Source organism: Ceratotherium simum, chromosome 20, assembly GCF_057802395.1.
Source record: "Ceratotherium simum simum isolate JZ-2026a chromosome 20, ASM5780239v1, whole genome shotgun sequence".
NCBI lineage: Eukaryota > Metazoa > Chordata > Mammalia > Perissodactyla > Rhinocerotidae > Ceratotherium > Ceratotherium simum.
This window is the reverse complement of record NC_141919.1, coordinates 2,461,314-2,474,054: the sequence shown is the minus strand read 5'-3', so window position 1 is coordinate 2,474,054 and position 12,741 is coordinate 2,461,314. Positions and strand designations below refer to the sequence as shown.

The following is a 12,741-nucleotide window of genomic DNA, read 5'->3' as shown; positions in this document are numbered from 1 at the left end:
GCTCCTTAAGCATTTTTTAACCATTTTTGGGAAGAATTGATCTTTCTGTGTATTTCAGACAGACTGAGAGAGAGGGGGGCCATTGCTGTAAATTGAAGTGACGTCATATGTGTTGCCCCCATTGATCTGCTGTTAGTCTCCAGCCAGGATGAAAGGAAATGGCATCAGGGAGGAAGCATGCTTCGTTTGGGCACAGATCCCAGAGTGATAATGGGGTCGTAATAGAACTCACGCCACTGTCAGTCCGTGGCTGCATTAGTCCCAGGCTCGCTCCCTGTCTGCGAGCCTCTCAGAGACTTTCTTCATGTGTGGCTTCAGTGCGCCAGCTGGGCCTCGAGGGGAGGTGCCCTCCTTTGCTTTTGGAGGGGTGCAAGTGGTGGGACTTGGATGTCCGTGTGCGCTGGGCTCCTTGTGTCGGGTCCTGCCTGCGGAAGGTGAGTGGTGAGACACGTGGGGGACGTTTTCTGATCTACGAGGCAAGCTGGCCTTTTCTGCATCCTGCTAGTGGGAAGCAATGGTGGAGGGCCTCAGTTGTGTGGGTGGTCTTCTGGGAACTGGGAGTGAGTGATGCCCCCTGTGACAGCAGTAAGAGGCTTCTGGAAGAGTCAGGGTTTGTTTTCTTTGTGCTGCTTGTAGATTAGGAGAGTGGGTTTGGAAAATGCACATTTTCTTTCTAAGAGCCTCTGTGGGACTCTTGAAAATGGTTCAAAGTAGTGCGGCTTGCCTCAACTCTTAAGTTGACAGGGAAAAATATCAGGTAGACCTTTTTCTCTTTGTACATTTCTGGGTAATTAGCAATTATGGAATCCTCCATGTTTAGAGCAAGAATACAGACTTCTAAATCCTTAACAAATAGCATCTGTATTGACTGACTTCCTTCAGCGTTTTATTCTTTGTATTCGAGTATGTTTTACAGTGTTGTGACGTTCTATTTCAAGTGCTCACATGACTTTGGCACCCATAGCCTTATTTTGTCCAAGTTTCTGAAGCAGATGCATTTTAGAAAATAGCAAGCTGGTTTCCATATGGAAAAAAACATAACCCCGTCATGAATTCCTTGTTTGTGCAAAGGAAAGGACTTTCTATTCCTGTCACTGTTGAAGTGGGTGTGAGCACTATTAAACCCTCAGCAGTAAAGGCAGGTCCTTTTTGTGTTGAAAGGAGCTGCTTTCTCAGGAGAGAATGCTCTGAAACATGTGCTGTGTTTTTCTTCGTCACTCCGTAACGTGACGGCTGTCTCCTCAGCCGTGTTAGAACACAGTTGGCTTAGATGTCATGTGAAGCTGAGTTTGATTTCCATGTGGGTGGGAGTGGAACGCCCCGCACAGCATTTCCCGGCGCTGCCGTGCCGACTGCCAGGCGGTCGAGCCCCGCGCTCCTCTGAGCACGTTTGCTGCTGTGCGATATCTCTCTGTTGCTTTGCGGACATTTTGGTTTATTACATACTTCTTTTCCATTGTAGGGTGGCCTTACAGGGTACATGTTTATTTTACAAAGAGAAATGTACTACATTAAAGCCAGCTCCTTCCTACAGTTTTGCTTTAATATCCTCTTTTCAGAGTATGTGATCTCATGTAAAAATTATTTACTTATTTGTGAATGAAAGATGCTGAATTAGTTTTGTCTGTGTACTAAAGTAGCATTTGATCACTGATTTTCTCTATTGTTTAGATGATACCCGCCCCCCCCCCCACCGTGAATTAGAAGAGTTACAGTTGAAAGCCAGATGGCTACAGGTTGTTTATTAAGTGAGAGTCATTTACACACGGCTGTTCTGAAGAGTGGTACCAGCAGGACTCTCAGCACTGGGGAGAAGTGTTCTCACGTCTCTGTGTTGGTCCTTGTTGCATTCTGCCCACCCCTGAACAAGCTGGCTCTTGCAGCCGTCTGTCAGGCGCCTACTGGAGGAGGAGGGGTACCTGGTGGGGTGTGCGCGCCTGCTCTTTACCTCTCTCCAATTAGAGTGAATTAAACTTAAGGAACTGCAAAGGTTTGACTCCCTCTCTTCGTTTCAGCTGTCCCTCTTAAGTCAGGGTTTGACTTTAAATATTTTTCCATTGTGTAAAATTAGGAGAGGACAAAAACTTTCAGTGATCCTGTTGGTTCTGTTTCTCTGTGCGGATGTGTGAACTTTCTGCTTAGAAGAAAACAGAGAGATCTAAAAGCATGAATCCAGATAGTTTGATAGGTTTACATATTAGTAATTCTTCAATTTTAAACTGGAATTGTGTTTATTGGTTAAACCCTATCGGGGTAAGTTGAGGACCAAGCTAGTCATCTTACTCAGGGGTTTCTTTCCTCTGTGGGTCTCTTTAGTTTAAACCAAATCCCAAACTTGAGTTCTAACAATAGGCCTCTTTGTAAGCCAGGGCACATAATAGGGAGATGCTTTTCTCTCGACTCTTTCCTTCCCTGTGATTCTGCAAATTGGCAGGGCTGGTTCCTGCTGTATTTAGTTAGGAATGAGGCCCCCACCCCCGGCCCAGGGCTGTTCTCTGCTGAATCAGGCGCCTAGTGCCCCGAGTCCCTTCTCTGTCAGGCAGGGCCCTTCCCCAGAAGCCCATCTTCCTGCCTCCTGCGTGGCCTCAGCATCACACTGTTGCTGCCCTGGGATTGGCTGTCTGTGCAAGTGCTGCTGACTGGTTTTGAGAGTGCCTGCTGGGGTGCATGGCTGGATGGGCCACTCTGACCCAGACTGGGGCCCTCCCCTCCCCAGCCCCTGTGGAGGCACTTGGGCTGCTGCCCGACCAGTGCCCAGGCCCGGCCACCGTTGGGTGGGAGCTACGTGGAGCACACTTTGGAAAGGGAAGTATGTGGAGTGGGTAGAAAGAGACCATCATGGGGGAGAAAGGGCAGGCTCCAGGAAAAGGGTTCAAGTGCAGGAGGGCAGTTGGGGAGCGGCCTTAGGAGAACTCAGAGCCAGGGCTGAAGGCTTAGCCTTCACCAGGGAAGGGCCTCTCTTGAAACATGGGAAAGGAAGATCTGGAGAAGCAGGCTGCAGGGCAAGATGGGGGGCAAGGAGGGCCAAAGGAACGTGCCAGTCAGGCCTGGGTGCTGGGCGACTGGGCTCAGCCTGAGGAGATGGAGCCAGCACAGGAGGCGCCACAAGAAAGACCAAGAACAGTCTGAGCTCTGCTGCCCGGTCAGGAGTGCCAGAAGCTGGGTAAGAATCCTCCATCTGCTTGTCACACCCCACAGGTCCCAGCAGCGAAGTGCTCGTGGTGTGATTGGGTGAGGAGGCTCCCCAGAGCCTGCTGATCCTGGATTTGGTCTCTTTTATAACAACGGATTTCTTTTAATATCACAAAAATAGCCTCATGCATCTAAAACTTTAGAAAGTAGAAGATGAATGTTGTTGCCATCAGTTGTTATGTAATAATTTGGTATCTTTAAAGCATCTTACAGCCTTATGTGAGATGAAATAATGAAAGGAGATTGTTAGTCGTTCTTTGAGTCCCCATATAGAACCTCCCAGGACAGTGCTGTTGTAACTCTATTTTTGCTGAAGGCACCTGTTTCTCCTGTCAGCCTGAGAGAGGATCCACAGCATGACTCTTAGGTGGATCAAGAATCAGGTGACGTGCATCTGTGTCTGTCCGTGGGGAAGTAGAGGTTTTATTAGAACTTAACAAGGATGAAGTGAGAAAATGGAAGCAATGCTTTCTTTGTGGAGTTATGTGGTGAATGTCGTGCGTGTAGTCTACTGGGTTTTCCTACGAGTGCATTTTGGAAAAGTGTGTGTCTGTGAAAGGGGCGGGGAGGCAGAGTGCACACGTGAGGGCAGAAGGTAAAGAGGAGGTAGGGAGAGAAGCCAGTAATTTTTTAAATTTCTTTTAGAGTAACAAAATGGGGATTAAAATCCAGGTGTTCTTATGAATATTTTTTTGCTCTAGTACTGATTTCCTGACCTGAAAATTTGGCTTAGTTGACAAGGATTATCTGGGCATAAGCAGGGATGGAGAAAGGCTATATGTAGAGAACAGTGGAATTCATAGTAATTATTTATTTATTTATTTATTTATTTTCCCCCAAAGCCCCAGCAGATAGTTGTATGTCATAGCTGCACAGCCTTCTAGTTGCTGTATGTGGGACGCGGCCTCAGCATGGCCGGAGAAGCAGTGCGTGGGTGCACGCCCGGGATCCGAACCTGGGCCACCAGCAGCAGAGCGCGCGCACTTAACCGCTAAGCCATGGGGCCGGCCCGTAGTAATAATTTTAAAATCTGGATTTTATAACAGATATTTTCAGTTCCTACAAGATGTATCTTAAAGTGATTTTTTTCCTCCATTAGTGGTTTGAGTGCTGCTGTGTGCTAGCGGCTGATCTAGGCCCTGTGGTATAATAGTGGATAAGATAGATATTTTAAGTTCTTGGATTTTACAAATATTGTTTCTTCACAAATTGTTTGCGTTATTTTTGTACCATATGAAAACATCCTCCTCTCTTTGCCCTTTACTGGTAGCACCATTTTTGACCAGTGCTATGTGAAAACTCAGTATATGGGTGACTGTGTGTGTGTGTGTGTGTAATCATACATGCTCACATGTATAATTGTGTACATGCATTTTTTATTTTTAATGGAATAATAAACATACTTTTTATACTGGTCAGACTGTGAGACGTGGGTCTTGTTTCGTCATGTGCTGTTTAGTTTTTGGTGTACATCTGTAAGATTTATGTGGTAAAGCAGGAGATCTGAAAGCTGCTGCTGATTTCTGTTGAGCTTCATGTGTTTGCCTAAGATCAGATGGCTTCTTGAATCTTTGTCTAAGCTAAATGGCATTTTTTGACATATGCATGCTATAAAGAAAGGGATCTAGTAAACCATGATGGTATTTATTATTAAGGTAAATACAGTTTTTATCATTTCACAATGTGTGTGTATATATATTAAATCGTCACATTGTACACCTTAAAAAAAAAAGATATGGTTTTGATCTGCTCTAAATATAGAGCTGACAGGAAAAGCCATGGAAAATAGGGCTTAATCAGGCCCCAGTGGTAAACCCTGAGGTTTTACCACAGTCAGGTCCACAGTCTTCCGTGTCTCAGACAACTGCTGGGAGTACCCAGGTTACCCCGAATTTGCTGTCTTTAGTCTAAACATTTGGGTTTAATTTCTCGTAAGCTGAATGCATTTTCACAAGCTGTTTGGTTTTGCCCTCAGCTTCTTCCAGACCAGCTGGTCTTGCTTCTGGAATGTCTCTTGGAGCGGAAGACCCTGAACCCCCGAACTCTGCAGAGCCTTGAGAGGACGTACCACCTCCCTGAGCAGGATGCAGAGGTAACCAGGAGCGCCCTCGCTGTTGGTGAAGGACAGTGGTCCCATTGCATCCCAAACTGTTGAAACTGCTCTTTCCTTTAGCAGCACCCCTGCTGCATGCTCGAGTGAAGGGCAGCAGGTACTTTCAGCAAAGTGTAAACTGCTTCCCTGGTTGTGCTCGCTCCAGCAGGGGCCTCTGATCCTGGCTATTCCTGGGGTATTTCGAGGTCCTTAGTGTTTCCCTCTTACTTCTTAAATCGTAAAGACAGGTATGAGTCTCCTAAAGGAATGAGCAGGCAGGGTGGAGTGTTTCTGAATTATAAACTCAGGCGAGTCATTTTGTGCATGATGGTGGCGCCGTCCTGTTGCACATTAAGGAAACTTGGCTCAGATGTGCCAGAGCTTCTTGGTTGCCTTCAGTTAGGACAGGAAAGGAGCCATGTGTAAAGGAAATGACAACTAAATCTAACAGCCGTGGTTCGAAAAGCAAAATTGGATTCCTGTGGGAAAGCAATATGATGTGGTCCTAAATATCTTTTAGCTTATTGTGAAGAAGGCAGTGTGAATCCTAAGATGAGTTCCAGGAGTTTTATATATATATATAAAATAATGAATATTTAACATATTTAGTCATCATAAGTAAAAAATATGGGCACGGTCAAAAAGAGAGAAGCTCTTTTGTATAAAAGTCCTAAAATGCAAATAAGTTTGGTTTGTATTCTGTTCACAATAACTGAACATCTAACAGCCGTACGGTCCGTGTGGTGGCCATTAGGCACGTGGCTGCTGAGCACCTGATATGTGGCTGTTTTGAATTGAGATGTGCTATGAGTGTGAAATTCCAGTGGGTGTTGAAGACATAGTATAAAAAAAAAGAAAGTAAAATATCTCAATTTCTTCTTATTCATTACAATGTCAAAATGGTATTTTAGATATGTTGGGTTAAATAAAATGTTATTAAAATTAATTTCGTTATCATTGAAGTGGAGTAAATTGAGAAAAGCCAGCTCATTATTAGATTAAAAGGTAAGAGGGGGGCTGGCCCAGTGGTGTAGTGGTTAAGTTCACACGCTCCACTTTGGTGGCCTGGGGTTTGTGGGTTCGGATCCCGGGTGTGGACCTACACTGCTCATCAAGCCATGCTGTGGCAGCGTCCCACATACAACTAGAGGAAGACTGGCGCAGATGTTAGCTCAGGGCCAATCTTCCTCACCAAAAATAAGGTAAGAGGGACATTATTACACATTTTAAAGCCCCATAAATTCAGAAGTTAATTGAAAAACTCCAGAGAAGACACATGTAGCTTTCTACCCACTTGAGCATAGATCAGACATCCCACTGTTGCTGTTTATTTCAGCTTTTATGTTTTTTGTTTATAAAAGTTTCCAGATGCCAGCCTATTACTTTTAATTAGTGTTTAAAAGAGGTTTCTGGGCCGGCCCTGTGGCTTGGTGGTTAAGTGCATGCGCTGCGATGCTGGTGGCCCGGGTTCGGATCCCGGGTGCGCATTGAGGCACCACTTCTCCATTCATCCTGAGGCCGAGTCCCACATACAGCAACTAGAAGGATGTGCAGCTACGACACACAACTATCCACTGGGGCTTTGGGGGGAAAAATAAAATAAATAAAATCTTTAAAAAAAAAAAAAGAGGTTTCTATTTGTAGGCATCAAGTTATATTTTAATCAGTGCTGAAGACCACTGAAAAGCCACGCCCCTGTGATGGGCAGTGGACAGATGAAGGCAGGAAGATCAAAGCGGGTGTCCGGCACCTGTCACTCATGCCCAGAAGCCGCGAGGTGGTAGGCCCTGTTTTCCCCCCTTCCAGCTGGCATAAAACACAGCGTGTTCTTAACTTACAGCTCAACTTGGTTGTTATATATATCCTCTTAAACCTTTGAGAGGTATAGCAGGCTTTATTTGGTTGCTTGTTTTTACGTCTCACAAACTACACCGGGATGCCCCAAACCAGGACAGTCTCTTCAGCTTGCATCTCTGGTGACAAGAGACTGGGGCATGAGGGTGGCTTAGGTCAGTTTATATGACTAGTGTGGTCAGTGTTCATATGGTGCACAAATACTCTGCCAGGCACCAGGGATACAACAGTGGACACAACGGGCCAGGGTCATCCTTAGGAAGCTTATGTTTTTCTGGAGAGACGGTTCATAAGTAAACGAACAACACAGTTTCAAAGAAGAGCTACAAAGGAGATACATAAGGTGAAGTTGGGCTAGGTGTCCCTAGATAGAGTAGTCAGGGAAGGCCACACAGAGAAAGTGACATTTGAGCCAGAACCTAAGGACGAGAAGGAGCTGGGCATACAAAGCCAGGGAGCCAGGGCTGGTTTCCGTAGAGGTGGCGGCAGGTTTGCAAAGGCATGACCTTGCCGTGTGCTAGGATAGGAGTCAGCAAACTTTCTGTGAAGAAACAGGCAGCTAATATTTCAGGCCATACGGTTTCTGTCGCAACTATTCAGCTTTGCTGTTGTAGCGCGAAAGCTGCCGTACACAGTGCTTAAAGGAGCAGACGTGCCAATTCCAATACAACCATTTATGGATCCTGAAACTTTAATTATGTATAATCGTCATGTCTCAAGATAATTCTTTGTGGTGTTGTTGTTGTTGTTCCTTTTAAAAACTATTTAAAAACATGCACACCACTCGTAGCTGCGGGCTGATTTGGGCTGCTCCATCTGGAGTGTGTTGACCCCTGCTCTGGCCTGCAGGGTTGAGGTCAGAGGTGGGCAGGGGCTAGACCAAGGAGGGCCTTGAGGCCTTGGTGTGCCATTGGGATTTTATTTTAACAATGTGCCACCGCCTTACCTCCTTCACAGGCTCTCTGAGGTCCTGGCATGTAGTTACACTGACAGCTTATCACACTGTCACGTTTCCTTGAAATGTCACTCAGAACCAGAAAAGCAACAGGATTTTGGCCAACCAGGTTGTTTTCTAGAAACTTTATTAGTTGTGATTTATTGTGACACTTATTAGCAGGAATTTAGTTGAGCAACCATCTGCCTTTATTTTAAGTGACAGAACATTTCATGAGAGAAAGAATTGTTATTTGATGGAAAGAGTCTTGAGGATTCTGACTTTATTCTCAGTGCTTCTCCTAGGCTAAACAAATAAAGATCGTCCCTTTCAGTTGTTATCTGGCATTTAAATATGTAATAAATAGCAATCATTTGAAAGATCTCCGAAGATACTGGATTGTGGCGGGTTGTGTATGGAGCGTCTCTGAGGGAAATGGCTCGAGAGAGATTTCCTGGCGAGGAGCAGTGTGGTTTCTGGCCCTGGTGCTCTTTGTTCAGGATGCTGCCAGGCCCTGAAACCATGGTGTTGAATTAGATGTCTGTACAGAAAGACTTTAGCCCCAAGACGATGGGGATCTCTCTGGCACACAGTAGGGAGTGCTCATGATGGGCAAGGGCGGGGTGGTGTTCCCCCATGTTTCCAAGATGTACAGAAAGGCTCCCCTGACTCTTGCTTGGATTGGTGTTTTTCCTAACAGCACATATGTGAAGTCCCTTTTTGGTAAGGTGAGCCTGCTGCTACATTTTAGCTGCAGTAGCATTTCCAAAGCTCTTTGAGTGGACCCTTCCGCGGCTCGTGCCCCTCATGGCCCAGTGTGCAGCAGACTCTTGTTGGCAGAGCAGTGTACTCTTGATATCTCGTCCCCAAAGGTCTCAGCTGTGTGAGAAGCCGATCCTGCCATGAGTCGGGGGCCCTCCGGTCAGTAACTGCTTTAGCTTTCTTGCCCTTGTCCCCCTTGTCCCTTCCCTCCTTCCTCCTCTGTCTGTGGGTGGGCCCGTGCAATCCCACTGGGAAGTTTACTTTGAATTCTTCTCTTTATGTAGCTCAATATTTGCAGTAGTTGTGTTGCTTCTGTGTTTGGTTGTGTTCAGATTGTCTAGTGTGTTAGTCTGGATTTCTGAGTATGCCGCCTAGTCTGCTGTTGCTTGCCAGTTGTGTTTGCATGTACCACCGTTTCCCTGTCCGCCATGTGCCACATCACATGTGGTGTGGATACACAGGTCTGCTCTCAGGGAGGGGATGCCACATGTTCAGGGTCTGAAAGGGAAAGTGCACGAGGACAAATCCCAGCCATTTCGTGCCTTGCTTTCCCACTCTCATTGCCACTATCGGAATAGTGGGAGCACTGGTGGGGGCACGTTCGCATTCCTTATCCTGGGAAATAAAGCTAACTATGGGAGTCAACCATCTTTTATCTCCTGAGCCAAAGAAACTACTAACCACATGCCAGGCTACTTTAACCAGGATGGAAAATGAGCTGAAGGAAAACTAAGTTCATAGAAATATGTTATCTACGGTTTTTGAGCATATTGGCTCAAATAAAGAAGCATAAAAGTGTAAAAATATATTGGATAACTGATTCTTGGAACAAAAGATACTTTCTAAGATCCTTTTTTACCCTTTTTAAATAATGTAGTTCCTGCCCTCTGTATTAGGTCTCTTAAGCTGTAAAAACAGCTGCCCCATAGTAGTGAGGTGAGGACCCATGAACTTGGCTCTGTGACCTCTTTCCCCAAGAACCCCACAGCTGACCTTGAACCAGCTTTATTTCTACAGACTACAGTTGAGCACTTCAAAATTGGGGACATGCCTCAGGTGAATTTTTGGAAAATGCAGAAAGAGCAACTCACTGACTTATCTGGCATGGATGGGAGTGATGGGCATTAGTCAGATAGGTCCCCACGGTAGCATGCTCTGCTCTGAAACAGTTGATAGGTTGAACCAGAAAATTTTTGGGAGAGGCCATTACCAGCATCAGTTTATGCCATTACTGTGTTTTAGAAATACAGTTGGTTTAAAGGAAGAGTCCTCCTGGGCTAGATTGGAGTGGGAAAGTGTGGGTGTCATGTCTTTGTCATCCCCTCGGCACCGCCTCTCCCTTCTCCCTTGAGGGGCACCACCCTCGTGGCTGGCCTCCCATGAAGAGAAGGATGGTACCTGCCCGTGTGCATATGAGCGACTCTCCATGTCTTGAGCGCATCTCAACACCCAGGCTGAGCACCTGGTACCAGTGGAGCTGTTGACTTAGTAGTGAGCTGGACTCAGGTTCCAGGCCCCAAATAGCCGGTGACCACAGACAAGTCGCCCACCCTTCCGGAACCCCATTTTCCTTGTCTGCACAGCAGTCCCTGGACTAGACTGCTGGCTTTTAGTTTTTTTGACCACAGCCAACTGGTAAAGAGAGCTTCATGAAACTATCTTTACTCTTACAGTTTCTATTATTTCCTATTTCATTTTCTTTAAAAACATGCCTGCAGTAGATTGATTTTATGACCCACTGATGGATCCCAGCCCACAGTTTGAAAAATGCTGTACTGGATGATGTCAAGGTCCTCCCCAGCTCTCCTGCTTCCTCCCTGTGGATTCTGGCCAAGGTTCCCTCCCATCTCCTCAGGATTAAAATGGAGCCGTAAACCCCTTCTTCACAGGCTTATAGCCACATGACGTGAGAGAACGTCTGTGAGCGCCTGTGGTTTTAACATAGTTTCTCTTCATGTAAGATTGACCATCTCTCATTTGGTCTGAAATGGTCAAGTTTTGTTATTTGGCTGAAACAACCTTTATATTTTCTCTTTTAATCTGTCAGGACTGGCAGAGAGAAAGAAAAGGAGTGTAAGCTACCCAGTTATTGGGAGCCCCTTAGCATCTGGTCACAGAATTCTTGATCTGGGCGCTTGGTGGGTTTTTTGGGGTGGGGGGACCCTAGCCCTGCAGATGTTTGGACGGGGTAACCCTCTGGTGTGTGCTGTAGGATGTGGAGCATCCTGGCCTTTACCCGTGAGATGCCAGTAGCAGCCCCCACCCCACCCCCAGTTCTGGCAATCAAAACTGTTTCCAGACCTTGCCAAATGTCTCCTCAGGGCAGGGTCACCCTTCTTAAGAACCATCGCTCTAAAGCAGCAGCTGATTCACAAAAGGCAGTTTTTTTCCTCTCTTCTAATGAAGTCCCTAACAGTTGGTTACAGCACAGAGTGGAGCAGCTAGAACGATGGTTGACAACATTTAGGGGCCACCCGAAGCCAAGTGTACTCTCCCAAGGCTCCAAGGAATGTAACCTTGAGAGAAGTGAAAAAAATCTTCCACGGGGAAGAAAAAGATTTGCAAACTAAAGTTGCAGTAGTGAGTAAATCTAAGGAAACAGATTAGTAAGGACAGACAAACCTGTTTTACCACTAGTACATGGAGAAAGCCACGCCAGCATCTCTCTGCATTCTGCTCTGAAAAGGACACTTTCAAGGTTGATTGCAAAAGGAAAAACATCCAACCTTGCAGGCCTTTTCTCATATCATTGCGTGTCCTTCAAGAGCCCTTGAAAACCACGTAAAATGACCACCTCCCTGGTGGGTTTTACATACGCAGGGACGGCGTGGATACTAATACGTTCTTAGTAACAGAACTCATTGTTTGCTTGAAAAGAAAACACCACAGCATTTGTTTGAAGTCCAGAGATGGAAGGTGTGTTTCCAGGAACACAATGGTCTAACAGCACTGATGCTCATTTTTGAGTTTCATTTGGGCCAAAAGCATAGTTTCAGTGAATGGAGAGCATTTCGTGATTAACAGACCTCTAGAGAGGCATATTGAAAGGGCAGAGAGCAGAGGATTAGCCAGGTGTCATATATCTAAATTCTAAAATTGATCAGCAGCTGTGATTTTGCCCATTGCCTCTAATGCTAAAACTCCTTTCATTCAGGGGGACTGTCTTCTGCAGAGTGTTCAAGGGTCCATTCCCTGCCACACGGAGCTCCTTGTTCCCCTTTTCTCCCCTGGCGGCTTCTCCATAGTATTCTGGCTACTATAAAATAAATACAACATTTCTGTTTTGTTTTCCTCATAGAACAGTTTAGAGGAGAGGTTCTATGTAATCTCTTTGGGCTTTGTTGCCACTTCAGATGCTCAACAGTTGATATTTATTAAAATGCAGTGAGTGTACTGCACTTGCTGCCTCCTTCCTCCTTGGTCCGCCTCGGTGCAGAATCTCAGTAGCATAAATGCAGGAACCGTGGCCTTGCTTACGGCAGGTCCCGTAATCACAATGTGTGAAGGCAGCCCGCAGGGCTGGCGCCAAGGCCCCTACACTGACCACAGGACTGTGCAAGGATGCCAAGACCCAAGCAGAGGAACAGTGCCAGAGCTCTGGCCTCATCTCAGTGACGCTCCAGGCCCCCACTGGCGCAGCTTCCTCTCCTCCCTCCCTCCCCCGCTCCCTCCTGGAGGCTGCCCTGGGTGCACACATATCCGGGCTGGTCGCTACCCCGCATTGTCAGGAGGCACCATTGTGGAACAGAGCTCCATGAGGCAGATTTTCAGGTTGAACATATGAAAGAGACCATTGTGGAGGGTCAGAATGATGTGTGGCAAAAGCGAAGTGGTTTTCCAGGGTAAGGTATGAGGGGCCAGATCGCACGGGAGCTTCCAGAAAAGCAGGTTGACACCTGCCATATCC

General features: G+C 46.3%; 1 protein-coding gene across 7 annotated transcripts in view; it reads left to right on the top strand.

Annotated features, from left to right (window-relative positions):
• The window catches only part of AOPEP (aminopeptidase O (putative)), a 348,826-nt gene that overhangs the window by 316,155 nt on the left and 19,930 nt on the right, over window positions 1–12,741 (top strand). For all 7 annotated transcript variants that reach the window (XM_087444292.1, XM_087444291.1, XM_087444290.1 and 4 more), the window contains one exon: window positions 5,168–5,284. In XM_087444292.1, coding sequence (XP_087300418.1) covers window positions 5,168–5,284 — 117 coding nt within the window. The remainder of the gene's footprint in view (window positions 1–5,167; window positions 5,285–12,741) is intronic.